A 15,990-nucleotide genomic window follows, 5' to 3' on the forward strand; every position below is an offset into this window, starting at 1 on the left:
TAACGATTCATTTAGAGTGAATGACAGCTGCAGATGCAACCGGCCCCAAAATTACTGGATAATCATCATCATTTGATATCAACTCAAAGTTGCATTTCTAGTGACATATCACGGGGTTCATTAATAAGCCCTGTCCTGTTTAGTATTTTATTAATGACTTGGATGAAGATAGATATTTATCTATTTGGAAGAGAATATGTATTTTTTTTCTGACTTGACAATGCTCACCCCCAAACCCACTCTCAGCAGAAAGACTGGCTCATTACCCACTGCTGTGGCAGGCTGCTCCGAATCCACCCCTTTCCCCACACATGCACCCGCACCTACACCCACACGTCTCCCAACCACCGAGAATCACTCACAATAAGGTTGATTGCTAAACTAACCAACACAGGAAATACACAGACAATCATTTATTCAGGGCCCACTGTGTGCCAGGTGCCTTATATATATATGACTTTTAATCCATGTAACAACCCACTTTTCAGAGGTGAAAACTGAGGCTGAAAGAGTCACCCAGAGGCAGATTTGAATCTGGGCCTATCTGACTCCAATGTCCATGTTCTTTCTACAATACCATACTGTCCCCTTAATTGTGCTTATTTGTGGATCAGTTTTTGAGAAGGATATTGATTGACAAGATACAGCATTCCAGATTATACCACCAATGATGCATCTGAAAATTGTGTTAAGGATGGTTGCAGGCAACAGAGAGAGCAGCAGCTCTTGATTTCCTACAAAGGAGGGGCTGGGTGTGGCAGCCAAGCTAAGGCAGGCAATGGCAAAGAGCTAGAAAACCCATCTCAGAGCTGTGTTCGCAGAGCAAGCATGATCCTTCCTTAAGAGTATTTGGTTAGCTTCGAGTAGCTTGGGAGAGGAGGCTGAAGGAGATGACAAAGCTCTGCCATGTCACACCCTGGTGCCACCAATGTCCCATCACCCATGGAGGGAACAGAACTAAGAGAATCATGATCTCTGTGTCCAAATATGAAGAAGGAAATCAGATTCATTAGAATTAGGATTAGAAGTTATAAATTAGAAATAGTACCAGTGACTGGAAATTACTACAAGGACGTAGGACAATGAGACACATCCTAATTCATAGGCCTAAGTTGCTGGAAAAGTTTGTCTTCAACTTTAAGCAGAAGTCAGAGAGTTCACCTGGTTCCTCTGTTATGATTCTGTGAATTATATAAGACCTGCTCCATGGTGGAGGGTGATGGTGGCAGAGAGGATGGAGGGACGAGAATAAAAGAGAAGCTTTAAGAAGTTTAACAATCTGGGTTGGGAGACAGTCTGATACACTTGAATTACTGAGTGAATGATACAGCATTTGGAAAATTCTTAGACACAGCCCATCGAAGTGTGGGAGTTCAGACAAAAGGATAGTGAACGGGGGCTGGAAGGGTCAGGAAAAGCTGCATCCACAAGAGGAAACTTGAGCAGGACCTTGAAAAAAGTATCATTTTAGCAAAGAAAAGCAAAGCATCGTGTTTTCTGTTGGTGTTCTTCACAGTGTCAGGGAGATGCAAAAAGCACTCTTTTTTACAAAAGGAGTTCAGGATGAAAGGGAAAAACTTCAAATTCAACAACAACAACTTGTGCTGCCTGAAAATCACCTCTTGCTTTTCCTGAGCTCTCACCACCTTCAATTTCTTTATGTAGCTAATATTTGCTAGGGACTTATGACACACTTGACAATTAACGCAGATCATCGAGCCCTACTGCAAGAAGCTTGCAAGGTGGTATGATCATGCTTATCTTCAGACAAGAAGCCCAAGGCTCAGAGAGATTAAATGGCTGTTCTAGTGCCACCCAGCCACACTGGCAGAGCTGGAGCACGAAGCCAGGCCCACTGACAACAAATCCCTTGCTCTTTCTGTTGCACGGGTTGCACTCTGCTGACTCCTTCATTGTTATCATCTTTATCATTTATATGGTCTCCTGAAAATAAGCATTTTGCCCAACTGAAGCAAAAAGTTTTCCTGCATGTTAACTGATACCAAACATTGGCCAGTCTCTTTTCCACGACTGCAGAAGGGGGAAGGAGCTGTTGAAATGCAACCGGAGATAGGCTGTGGCATATAAAAAGATGTGTGCCTGGTAGAAAATCAGGCAGTTTCTAGGCCAAAGCTTCTTGATGCATAGAATTGAGGAACTGGATGAAATCTAAGTGCCCACATCACACATCAGGAGGCTGATGCCCAGGCCCGGCCTTTGGTGACACTGTGAGGGATGCCAGCACTTGGACCAGAACTCTGGGGTCCTGTTTCTTATGCTGAAACATGTGAATATATCTTTCCAGCATCAAATTCAAGTGTCCTGCTTGTTTAGTAGAGTTTTAAGTGCAGCTGTGGTCCTCTGCTGACTACATCAGTTCTCAAATCCACCTGCACATGAGAATCACTTGGGGAATTTTTAAAGATCCCAAAACCCAGACGAATCAGAATCTCTCAGGAGGAGACCAAGACATCAGTAGTTTTTAAACTGCCCTGGTGATCCCCATGTGCAGCCAAGGCTGTGGGCCATACTCTACATCATAGGCACAGACGACAACGGCTGATAATAACATTCACCTTGTTTCTAAAGAAATTCTTTCATTTTGCTCATTTGTACGCAAAATATATTTTGATTCACAGATACACTAAGAATCTATAATACTGCTTCCAGAATAATCTATTTAAAACACACAACTGATCGCATAACTCATCACTCCCTGCAGGGCGGAGACAAGGGTGAGGTGAGGGAGATGCCTAGGACACGAAATTGAAAGAGAAGCCTTCCGTCTGGTCATGTTTCTTCCCAAACATGAGTCTTCTCTCACGGTTAAGAGGATAAACTATGAAGGCAGACAGATCTGATTTGGATACTGGCTGTGCCACTTGGGATTTCTCTAACTGCGGCTGAGTTAGCCAAGCTTCTTATGCCTGCTTTCTCCTTTATAAACCTGACAGGGTTCTAAGAATCAAATGAAGTCACTGCTTAGCATAGTCATGAGTGGCAGCATCCCAGCTGGCACCTTCTTAGCCTTCGAGGATGAGCACATCTTGTCTTCTCTGCTAATTTTCCTCCTCCCAACTCCATCAAGGTCAAATCAGTTGCCCTCTCAACTGTATTGTGTGGCACTTTAGCAAACTTAGGAAATTCTCTCATTGGATTATAGCTATTTATTCCAGTGTCTGTCTTTCCCGCCATGAGGCGATCTGGTCAAAGGGGAAAGAAAAGTCTTTGGAGTTAGTGAGACCAGGGTTTGAATCCCAGCAGAATGATCTTAAACATTCTCTTTGAGCCACAGTTTCCCTGTTGTAAAATGATGAAAATAATACTAAGCTTCAAGAGCTCTTCTATTCTGGTACACAGCAGCTGGGAAAGAAAGCTTAGTTTCTTCCCCCGACCCACTAAACCTTCTATTCTAAGAGCTACCCTCATTCCAGCTGTGAGCTCTCCGAGGTCAGGAATTTCATTCAGGGTGACAACCTTTGGTCCCTTGTCCCAAGTCCAGCACATAGTGGGGACTCAGTAAATGTCTATCATGCTGAAATAAATTGCAAGAAACTTTACACACGCAGAGAAGATGAGAAGTGAGTTTGCAAATTGCAGAAACAAATTGCCAAGAAGGCAAAGAGGAAAGAACAAGCACAAGCTTTGCTGGGAGTGGTGAGGAGACCACAGCAAATGGAACAGAAATTGTGTACTGGGAAACAGCGCAGAAGGAGAGAGCAGAGGACAAGCAGCACAGCCATGGTGAAAGGGCCTTGGTTTTGGGTGAGAGAGTTTGGACTTTCTTAGGCAGGGATTGCAGGTTCATGTCTCTAAAGCTGTGATTAGGCTCCTTCACCTTGCCATTGAGCAGATAGGTGGCAGGCTGCATGATGTTCATCAAAACTCCCATGGGACTCCAGCTAAACTTGTATCGCAAAGGATTGTCCGAATGCTCAGGGGCTGGAAGCCCCCCACAGTAGGAAACGTAAGATTCAATCTGAAATTAAAGAATCAATAAATTAGCGAGAATTAACAATAAATTAGGGAGAATAACTTATCTAAATAATTGAGTACATTGACACAAGTGAAGGAAACTTGCTACAGTTTTTCCTTTCTTAAAGTTACTAAGGCTTTCAAAAATACATCCTTAATGCCAAATACATCCTTGATCAGTCACAGTCATATTTGATATATATGCATTTTCTAAAAGCCCTCTAGAGATTGTGACTAACATTAGTTAAAAATCCAACTATTAGTTCAATTCTGCTTGGTCAATTCCTCTTGAGTTTGGTATTCAAATTACATATTTGATTATAATTTGATTATATATTATAATATATAATTATAATTCATTAGTGTTAATTAATTAATAATTATAATTAGTTTATTCTATATTTGATTATATATACTACATATATATAACCTGAAACATTTAATTTGATTCATCACATTTTCATATCCAACATTTCCTTCTCATATGTAAAAGATACTTCATTGCCAACAGATTAACGATATTCCAAAGAATTTTTCCCACTTTTAAAAGTCAAACCTTATCTCTAAGGCAGTCTAAATTCTTTTATTAAAGAATATTATATTATGGTAGCATCTATTTCTCTAAAAATTTAGTGTTAAGACTTGGACATTGTTTTACCATACAAATATTTCCACTGTTACAAAATTTTACTTGAAATTTCCTGCCAAAAGTAGGGGTTAGAATATAGCAGCTTCTTTAACCAAAATTACAGAAAGATTATTTCTGTACACAAAAGTCTAGACCTTTTAATATTTCCCTAAATGGACTTTTGGATGTAAATTGGGCTCACCGTGGCTCCCACTTCTTTGGCCTTATCTATTGTCTCCATTGCCAACATATGATCAAGACCAGGGTCCAATCCCAATTCGCCAATGACTGTGATGCCAGCATCTGACACACTACAATAGGCGGAAAGAGGAGGAAGGAAAAGCTGGATATAAAATAAAAATAATGCCGTGGTGCTACTTTGTTGAAAATGACTGACACTTACCTCTTTTCTAACTCTTTGAGTGCTGGTGTTATGTAGCTTGCAGTGATCATGTTAACTTTGTTTGTGATACATGCCTTGGCCACAAGAGGATGCAAGACATAAGGCAACAAGCTTAAAAACAGAAGAAGAAATTAATCAGAGATCTTCTTTCCCAAGCCTACCTTGCAACGTAGCTTGAATTGCATGAAACTCCGTCCTAAGGCATCAGTCTGATTATATTCTCTCAGAAATGATCAATGACTCTGCAGACTGTAGGATAAATTCATCCAAAGGCATCAGTCTGATTATATTCTCTCAGAAATGATCAATGACTCTGCAGACTGTAGGATAAATTCATCCAGTTATCACACTTAAAACTCTCCATGATATGACTTTCACCTAACCTTTCCATTTTTCTCCCCCGATCTCCTTCATAAATCATCTATGGGAACCAAAGAAGCTATTGTAATTCTCCACTCACAGCCTTTACTTTTCCAGCTCTTGGAAGGCTCCTTCCACCCATCCACCCCCATTCAGGTCATAATCTCCTTTAAGAAATGTCTGAAAAGGTACCTCCTCCAAGAAGCTTTCCCAGATTCCCCCAAAGCCTCTTTCCTAGGCATGCATCCAGCTACTTCTTCCTAAAATTTAATGGAATGTATTCCATTCATCCTTACATGTCTATGATTTTCTGTCTTGGGTCCTCTACTACAAGATAAAGTTGTTATTCTTTTTACCTCCATATCTCTCAAATGGCTATCAGGAGGGGGTTAAACTAAGTCAAGGTGGCTCATGTGTTACACTAAACAGTAGTTTAGGAAGGGCCAGGGGAGGAAATAGGCTTTAATGGCATTGATTGGTGTAAAGCTATGAAAATGGCTAAAAGTCTATAGGTGAGCAAAAAAATGAAGCTGTATTCAAGATTCAAGTTTGATTGGGTGTTCTAAAAATTTGGCTTGGTGTCTTAATTTGGTGCTGAGACTACAATCACAAAACATGAATTTCCATAAATGCTGATATAAATGAGCATAATTATATTCTATCCAAGAAATAACAAAACACCCTGTCAATTGCATAACAATATTTAAGTTCTACAAGCATATTGCCTATTTGGTAAAGCAATCTACAAAGTACCAATGAAAATATAAATACAAACTTATAAACATTATCATACTATATCACCATACTTGTCAAATTCATCCTGTGTACTTCATATTTTCTCTATTTCACATAAAACAAAACAATAAAACCACCTCTCAGGCACTTAATCCTCCTCAGGTCAATAGAATGGACTATTACTACTCAGAATTGTTATCATGTGGAATAAAATTATGTACACATTTTGTCAGTATCAATATGAAAGCCATTGATTTTTGGTTTTTGGGTTTTGTGTGTGTGTGTGTGAGGAAGATTGGCCCTGAGCTAACATCTGTTACCAATCTTCCCCTTTTTGCTTGAAGAAGATCATTGCTGAGCTAACATCTGTGCCAACTTTCTTCTATTTTATGTGGGATGCTGCCACAGCATGGCCTGATGAGCGGTGCTAGGTCCACACCCAGGATCTGAACCTTCAAACCCCACGGCGCTGAAGTGGAGCACACAAACTTAACCACTATGCCACCAGGCTGGCCTCTTTTTTGTTGTTGTTTTTTTTTTTAATAAAAAAGAATTATTACTAAATATGGTAGCCCTTTAACAGCCAACGAACAAAATGCTTTCAAAACTCTTTGTTGGAAAAGTGTTACTAGAGAATATATAATGACATTATCTTAAAGGGTAAGTGAGGATCTTTTGTCACATTTCCAACATTGAAACCTTGCCTGATAAAATTTCACCAAGACCTAATATTTTTAAACTTTAGCATTATCTGCACTAACCTAATAACATGTTGAGAACTAGAAGGGTAGTACTTTGATGGTGCCTTGTTTAGAAAGAGATTAGAGTTCACAATTCACTGTATATGTGATACAGTAACTACTCAAGGGGACATAACTCGAATTATTTGAGCGGACTCCAACCCAATTAATCCAAATAATTGGAAATGCCACTTGTGAAAACATAGACAAAATACAAATGGAATTTTAAAAGTAACTTATCAAATTTGATTACTACTTTGCATTAAATCATTAAAAACTAAAATTGAAAAATAAAAATCATAAGGGTTTCACAGATCATTATAAAATATTTTGTGAAACGTATTTTTTACTCATTTTATTTTGCTAGTCCGTATCACTGTGATTACATCAAAACATTCTTTCTCTAACTTAAAAAATAAAAAATTACTTAAGAAATAGTACAGGCTAACAATCTTTAACAGCATACCCACTACTCAGCAACAAAACTCAACTAACTGAGGAAAATTAAATACAGAACAGATTTTTCTATTGTTAAATCTTATTGACGGCCATCAGTTTGCTAAATTTTAAAATTTGAACATACTAATAGATGTTTACTTTGCCCATTATCTTGTCATATCATAATTCAGATTTAGTTCCAAATATGTCTCATAATGTTATTTTTTCTTTTTTTTTTAATCAAGAAACAATGTTATACTTAGGTACCCATGTGTGGCAAAATAAATTCTCTTTGTTTTACTCAGAAGGCTAGAACATTAAATTTTGTATCAGGACTTATTTTCATAATCATATCACTGACAGACAAGGTCTACTGGTCATTAGTAAATTTTTGCTGAATAAAAATTAATATACATTAAATTTGTATAAATTGAATAACATTTTAAGTGCCCAAAGTGAGCTCACATTTAAATATATCAAGAGAGAGCACAAAAGTTCTCACTTAGAATTACCTTTCATTGTAGCTGTTTTCCAAGGCTGTTTTTTTAAAGAAGGACATCACAGAACTTCCTCCAAAGATATCACTTGAATCTGATCTAACTATGAAAGTGACCTAACTCTGAATGAGCAGGTAACTTTCTTCCTTCTATCTTGGAAAAATTATATTCTGAGAATAAATAGCTATTCTTAACATTTTGGTATTTTCAAAACCAAGTTCAATTATAGAGTGAACCTCATGGAGCTCTATATCTAGAAGTTAGATATGCATTTTTATTATAGTAATAAACACTGTATTTCAAGATCTGTTCCTATGATAAGACTTAAGATGGTCATAAAGCTAGAGAAGCTACATTTTCATTTAAGCTGCATAAGTCTAAAGGATAAAATAGCCACCAAAATGTATGAAACATGAATACCTCACGATCTAGCAATTCCACTTCTAGGTGGATAACCAACAGAAATGTGTATATATGGTAACCAAAAGACAAATACTAACATGTTCACAGCAGCACAATTCATAATAGCCAAATTTCAGAAACAACCTAAACATCCAAAACCGTCAAATGGATAATAATGAGATATTCACACGATGGAATATTACACATCAGTGAGAATGAATAAACTGCAATTATAGAAAACAACACAAGCAGCTCTCATAATCACAATAGTGAATGAAGGAAGACAGCCACAAATGAGAACATACTGAATGATTCCAATTGTACACAGTTGCAAACAAGCAAAAACTAATTTATTTGTTAGACGCCAGGATAGTGCCCACTCTTGTGGAATAGGACTAGAAATGGAAGGGCTTCAGGGGTACTATTATATTGTTTCTGGACGTGGATGATGGTTATATGGTGTGTTCACTTTGTGAAAATTCATTGAGCTATACGTTTACGATTTATGTACTTTTCTGGATGCACACTTCAATTAAAAAGTGTACTTAAAGAGAAAAGAGACGAGAAAAGAAGAGGAGAAAGAGGAAACACAGAAAGAGAAATAGCAACAATAAGAACTAAGCATATGGCAGTCATTTCTCACTAGATACTAACCTGATGACAAGATCCTGTGTTGCCACCAAGGAGCCCAACTTCTCTTCTTGTTTACCAATGTCCACGCTAACAGGATTAATATTATATTTCTTTCCTAACTGTTCAATTTGATTCTTCATGTCAGAGCCTATTTCAAGAATAAAAAAGTCTAATTTTTAGATTTCCTTCACTAGTCAGGGAGTAAAACACATTTTAATATCTCTAAAGATAATTTTTCAAAGTTTAAAAACAAAATAGTCATATAAAATTCACAGAGTAAACATGCTTTAAAATCAATTTTCCTTCTTCTTCTTCTTTAAAAATTAGGCTTTGCTTACCTACTGTTATTTCTATGTTGTCATCTCTTGACAGGTATTCCAGTACAGGCTCAGATATGTAACCAGTTCCAAGAACCAAGACCTTTTTCTTGGTGCCTGAGAGTGTCTGAGCACGCTCCCTATAAATAAAAAGGGGGGAGGGGGAGAAAAATTTAACAAAAAAATTTTGAATAACAAAATCTTATCCCCAAACCAGATTAAAACTTAGACTATGAGGCAATAATTTTTCCCACATTTCTTCCAATAAGAACCTCAACAGGAGCTCCCTATACCAACATTTTTCATTAACTATTTTGGATTTTGTATGATGAACAACAGACCGTGACATTGCTGAGGTGTGCATCCATAGACTGTCCTGAATTTCTGATACCACCAGTGAGGTGCAGATGCTCGACCACTGCCTGGCTTACTCACGATCGAGCAGCTTGGTCGCACACTTTATCCCTCCAGGGGACGTGATTCAAAACCACGCTAGAGGCTTTACATCAAAAAACCTTATTTACTCCTCACAACAATCTGAGAAGACAATAACTTGAGGAGGAGATTATTTTTATCCATATTAGACATTATTTTGTCATTTATCTTTAGGGCCACTTGAAAACAGTTAAAACCATAATTTTGAAATGACAAATGCCATGGGTTAAACATAGAAATCTAAGACAAGTTACTAGGCAGGATTTTAATTCTTAAACAGTTTATTCTGTTGGAATCTGTACCCCCTGACAGACAACTCGTTGTCTTTCCTACAAACTATGACTTCCAAAACAGTGATTAAGTCTTATCCACCTTTGTAAACCCATTAACGCTCAGAACATTTCGTCTTAAATATGGAAGATACTCGTTAAAACTTTCAAATCAAATTCTCAAATATCAATGGAAAACCATGGAAATGGTCTGGTGCCAGGGGCTTATGCAGCAGGCTCTGTTGTTGGAATCTTTTAGGCCAGGATGTCTCTCAAGTTTTACCTTTTTCATTAATTATAAGTAAATAGAAATAAATATAGGGGGGTGGGGATGGGCAAAATGGTACAAACTTGTAGTTATAATAAGTAAGTCATGGGAATGTAATATACAGCATGGTAACTATAGTTAATAATATTGTATTGCATATTTGCAAGTTTCTAACAGAGTAAATCTTAAAAGTACTCATCACAAGAAAAAAAAACTCTAACTATGTATGGTGACAGATGTTAACTAGTCTTATTGTGGTGATCATTTCACAATATATACAAACATCAAATCATTATGTTGTACATCTGAAACTAATATAATGCTATATGTCAATTATAGCTCAATAAAAAAAGTTGTAATAATAAATAAATAAACACAAATATAAAATGTCCCTGCCTCTCTTCACCCCCAACACATTCATATTACTGATGAAGTGAGGTCTCCTTTAACTACCATCCCCATCCCATTTCACCTCCCAGAAAGAACCATTATTATTTGGTTATTGTATGTCCTTTCTAACAACACTTTTTGTAGTATGTGTAATTAAAAAACATTATTTTGATGTCCAAATATAAAATGTTCACAATATACTTTTGAAAACTTGTTCATAGATTCTAATGCTGTCCATCTCATCAGCAGCCCCAAACTCCACACTCCAGGCTCCAGGTTAATAATCACTGTGTTAAGTGATGAAGAGAACATAAGAATAAGGCAGGGTTCAAGATAGATTAAATTGCCTTTCAAAATGCAGTCTTCACTGTCAGTCTCTTGGCACAAGATTCCACCCGGGACGAAGGGCAGAAAGTCCTGGCAATTGGAGCCAAGTAGACCTGCTGCTACATGAAATATGATGTATAAGGGGGAGATATCATCGTGACTGGCCACATTAGACACATCATTAGGATTAGTTTATAAGAGATCATCAGATGATGAAAATCAAAAGACACAGAGAGGGGGCCAGCCTGGTGGCACAGTGGTTAAGTTCACATGTTCTGCTTTGGCAGCCCAGGGTTCGTTGGTTCAGATCCTGGGCGCAGACCTACGCACTCTTATCAAGCCATGCTGTGGTAGGCGTCCCACGTATAAGATAGAGGAAGATGGGCATGGATGTTAGCTCAGGGCTAGTCTTCCTCAGCAAAAAAGAGGAGGATTGGCAGCAGATGTTAGTTCAGAGCTAATCTTCCTCAAAAAATTTTTTAAAATTAAAAATTAAAGGAAAAAGAAAGAAATCTATGAAAAATAAACACACATGAAGTTTCCTCTATAAGTAACTCTCCGATGGGTTTATAGAGCTAGCTGCTTTTTCAAAAAACAAATTATACACTCATGGTATTATCTTATGCCAGAATATTTCATTAGTTCATTGACACATAAAAAGTAAATATAAGCAAACTAACACATATGCAAAAAGCATAACAGTATACTTGATCTGACCAGATCGCGTATTTACTTCTTGTAGGCAGAAAAACTGAGAAAAAAGGATAAGGCAGTTTTTTGGTTTGTTTTTAATTTTCTCACTCTGGTTTCTCCAGAGAATTCCATGCCTGAGTTATTTTGTCAAATGTGCAGAGACCACTGGAGGAGATATAAACACAGATCCAGTACAATCAGCTGAAGGGGACCAGAACATTCCAAAGAGATGTCAATGTTTTCAAACTTTGAGTAGTAAAATCAACAAAGGAAACAAAGGCCTTAGCTAAGTTCCTTTCTAAGAAAACTATTCTCCGGAGTAGTTTTGCCACATTACTTTTTGGCACCTTCCTCCTCGTAAGACTCTCCAGGGAAAACTGACCTCTACCATTTTCTTTCCTCATTTCTTTTCTTAATTTCTAACCAAGAGCCCATTTCCCTAAACATTATATTAAACAAAAGAGAGTCCAAGAAAAACCAGACTGAAAGCACCACAGAAAGGGTTCATGTGCTCATTTTCCTTTGAGAAAATAACTGAGGCACGACAGTATGCAAAATGCTAGAGGAAGAACAAGGGTTTCCCCAAAGGACAAAAGGATGCTACAATATCATTCAGGGAAGAAGAATTCACACTGGTTTCAGCCAGTCACTTAGTTTGAATTTCCTATATTTACAGACATTTTCAAAATTTACATATTGAATAAACCTAGCATCACAAATTCACACGGAAGCGTTAAAAAATACTCATGAGATCCAAGATAAGAATAATTGCATAAAACAAGAGGATTTGAACAATGCTTACCTGCTCTCTCGGAGTTTCTGGATATATTTATACTTATCAGGCAATGTACCATTGGATGTAATCACTGCCTAAATGTATATGACACAAGACATCTCTTTAGTATCCACATTTTAGTCCCAAAAACATAGGCTTGTGACTGATAGAGAAGAGACAGAGTGACAGAGAGAGAAGGACAGAGAGAGACAAAGAGGAAGAGAAAGAGGAGAGAGAGGATGATGGTGGAAAAAATACACTCATGGAAAGAAATTCTTTTCATAACTTACATCTCGCACCACAGGAGAAAAATTCTGACTTTCAAGAGGTTGTGTTGCGTCTGACAATATCTGAAACGAAAATAAGATTGGTAAGAGATCAATGACATTGCAAAGAAGGCTTCTTCATGTTCGTATCCATATTAAAATATTAGTCAAAAGAAAAAAAGAATTTAGACTACAATTATCTGAAGATCACTGAATAGAAATAATCGGTAAGAGAAGTCAGTCTTCCACAAGCAGTGAATTCTGCCCCAAAGAGCAGGTCATTTTAGCACAACTTCCAGTTTTAAAACTAGAATGTGATTACAATCACCTTTGCTTGCTGGAAACACAAAACAGCTTATCCTTGCCCACCAGCGAGATGTGTCATACTGAGCATGCTGGCAAATATCACAAGCTTTACAGTCGCTCCTCCCTCAGAGGGTCTCTATCTCACTGCAAAGTTCAGGTTGCTCTATTAGAAGTCGAGAATGAGTCTTCCAGACAGCAGGGCCACCAACCCTGCAATAGGGAGTCTCCTCAGATGAATATTAGTTCTACATATAGGCACATTAGCATTTCAAAGTCCGCAAGGAAAATGACTTGAGCAAGTAGACCTCAAGAAGTCATCCACACTCTTCCCATTATCTCGCAAGAATGTCAGATGTCAACCACAAAAGCCACATCTCCCATATTAACATCCTTCTAGTCCTCCTCTTTTCTTCCAAGGTATCCAACTCTTGAATAGACTGCCAAGGGATAAAGGTCATGAGTCAGCATGGTTGCTTCTGTTGGTCAAGCCCTTAGGGAGACAATCCTTCCTCCCCAATCATAGGCTAAGGTCCAGGACACTCACCCAACTAAGAAAGAGCAAAATGTACCTAGCAGATGCTGGCAGGATAGTATTTATTTACTTGTTAAAATAAATATAAAACTAGTTTTGTGTATCTAAAACACAAGCCATCTAGACTATGTATTCCCAGATATCTATTCAGGTAAGTATACCTATAAAACAGGGTATACTTTGGGGACCCCATGGAACTGACACACCAAGGGTCCTCCCACTGCTTCTTTTTCCCAGGCACCTTTGGAGTATCCCCTTCTCAATCAAACTTCTCCACCTCCCCACCACCCTATAGGCCAGGAGCCACGAGTAGACAATAAAATGAGGATCGAATTTCACTCGGCATATGATTAAACCACCAAACTCTTGTGTGTCTTTTCACTCTCTCTGCTCTTTATGTCAATTCTACAGCTTTATTTAGGCCTTACAAGAACCATGGGAACTACCTCCCACCTTTCTTCCTTCCATTTATCTCCAATCTAAAACACAAATCTGACTATTTCTCCCGTGCCTATTTAAAATAATGCAGTAGCTTTCCATGGCCTTTATGATAAAACCTCTAGCTCCCTATGTGACCTACAAGGCCCTCTACAGTCTGGTTCTGCCTCTGCAACCTTGGCTTGCCCTTTTGCCTCATACCCAACACTTGAGTCCTAGAAACAGCTCAGAGCTGCTTAGTTGCAGCATGCTTTCCCATGCCTCTGTGCTACCCCATGTAGATGCCTCACGTGCTATTCCTCTACCTGGACCTCTCTTTTTGTCCTCCAAGATGCAGCTGAAGAATTGCCTCCTCTGTGGAGCCTTTACCAAAAGGTGCCCCCAAGCACACCTTGAAAGTAGGAACTGCACTTGGCATCTCACCATATGCCTGCTACATTATAAAATGGTTAATATTTAATAAATATATTAGTGGATACAGGAAATAATTACTTAAAATTAAATGGATCTTTTTCCTAAGAAAACTGAATAATTGTCATGAGTCCACCTAAAGAAAGGCAAACAAAAAAGAAACGAAAAGCTGCTCAATTACTGCATTTACCTGTCTCCCTTGCTAGAATTCAACCATTACAACACTAGAAGCACAAGGGTCCTGAAGCACATGGTATGTCTTGTCACTTTCACATATAACACATTGAGAGCTCATTACTCTTTCCTAGACTAATTTCAAGCTATTTATTCTACTGTTAAGACCCTTCCCAATATGGAACCAACATAGTTACCTTTACTCCACCAGACTTGACAACTCACAGAAACCCAACGTCAGGTTAACTCCCACCTTTCCTCTCCTGTCTCCATCACATCGTATGCCTCCCACTCCCATGCAAAGGAACGAATCCTATACATCTGTCAAGAGCCAGCTCAAATGCCACCTCTTTTATAAAACCTTTCCTGATTTTACCCAACAGAACACGACCTCTCCCTCCACAACTACATTCACATCTTTCCAACAGCTGTCACATTGCACTTTATGGCAGGGTTGCACTCGTATCATCCCCTTTCTGGCCCTCATGCTTCTGTAGGTAGAAGCTGTGTTTTAATTCTCTTCATCCATAGCTGTGTCTTATTCCAACAGACACTCAGTAAATATCTCCTGAATTCAAATGAAACAAAACTTCTATATTGGTTCAAAATGATAGCCTGTGCCCTGCAAGCTACACAGGGTCTGTATGGCCCTTAAGTCAATAAGGGGAATCTGGGGGAAAAGGACCATGCATATACTCTAAATACACTTCCCACACAGTTAGCAGAAGAGAACATAGACAATATACTGAACTTTGGAGGGTAAGCAGATACACATATATCAAGACTATGAAATAGAGACAGTCATCAATTTTCACAAATGTCCAGTGCTTAAAACTAATGCTGAGATAGATGCCCCCAAAACAATCCCACCATAAAGTTTGAAGGACTATAGTCATGTAAAAAAGGAAGGAGGTGTGAGCAGTTTAGAGAAGTTGGCTTAGTCATCAGAATCTAAGCAATACCACCTCTGTCAAAACTTGGAGGAAATAACCAGAGCAGTAGTTGAGTTTCCTGCTCCTTTGGCATTGCCCTGAGGACGGGCCATGTGGTTCAAGGAGGTGAAAACATGCAGTAGGTTCACTGACTTTCTCATCTAAGGAAACATAAGTGGAACTCAGAGCAACCACAGCGTCAAGAGTGTGAGGGGGAAATGCCAGAAAGGATAGATTCAGAAAAAGTGAAGTTCCATGTAAACTCTGTTCCAAGTCTCTGGATGACCCCCCAACTGAGCACGTGCAGGTCAGACTGTTGCAGCCCAGGTACAGGTGAAAGAGCTGAACTTTTACTAGAGCTACCCTCCCACCTCAGGGGAGATAGTGTTTTCAGCTTAAGTCTAGCCAAGCTAATTGTCTACTAAAACAAAAAAACCAACACTTTTCAGAGAAATGTAACATTCCAGAATCTCCACAGCATAACTACTGTATTCATATCATCCAGGAAACAATCCAAAATTATTCAACCTAAGAAAACTATGAACTGATCCATTCTTAAGGGAAAAGACAATCAATAATGTTCAACCCTAAGCTGACCCAGAATTTCAGAAATATGAGGCAAAGACTGTAAAGTGGTTTTTATAAC

The 15,990-nt window shown here is 38.4% G+C and overlaps 1 protein-coding gene across 3 annotated transcripts in view; it reads right to left on the reverse strand.

Annotated features, from left to right (window-relative positions):
* The window catches only part of AASS (aminoadipate-semialdehyde synthase), a 54,790-nt gene that overhangs the window by 12,458 nt on the left and 26,342 nt on the right, over positions 1 to 15,990 (reverse strand). For all 3 annotated transcript variants that reach the window (XR_006889769.1, XM_046669689.1, XM_046669688.1), the window contains exons 12-18: positions 12,576 to 12,635; positions 12,313 to 12,380; positions 9,150 to 9,268; positions 8,833 to 8,959; positions 5,007 to 5,117; positions 4,806 to 4,914; positions 3,839 to 3,979 (exon numbers count right to left, since the gene is read on the reverse strand). Coding sequence is in view for 2 of the 3 variants with exons in the window: in XM_046669689.1 (XP_046525645.1) it covers positions 3,839 to 3,979; positions 4,806 to 4,914; positions 5,007 to 5,117; positions 8,833 to 8,959; positions 9,150 to 9,268; positions 12,313 to 12,380; positions 12,576 to 12,635 (735 nt within the window). In the remaining variant the exon portion in view is untranslated. The remainder of the gene's footprint in view (positions 1 to 3,838; positions 3,980 to 4,805; positions 4,915 to 5,006; positions 5,118 to 8,832; positions 8,960 to 9,149; positions 9,269 to 12,312; positions 12,381 to 12,575; positions 12,636 to 15,990) is intronic.

This window comes from Equus quagga, chromosome 8 (assembly GCF_021613505.1).
Source record: "Equus quagga isolate Etosha38 chromosome 8, UCLA_HA_Equagga_1.0, whole genome shotgun sequence".
Lineage (NCBI taxonomy): Eukaryota > Metazoa > Chordata > Mammalia > Perissodactyla > Equidae > Equus > Equus quagga.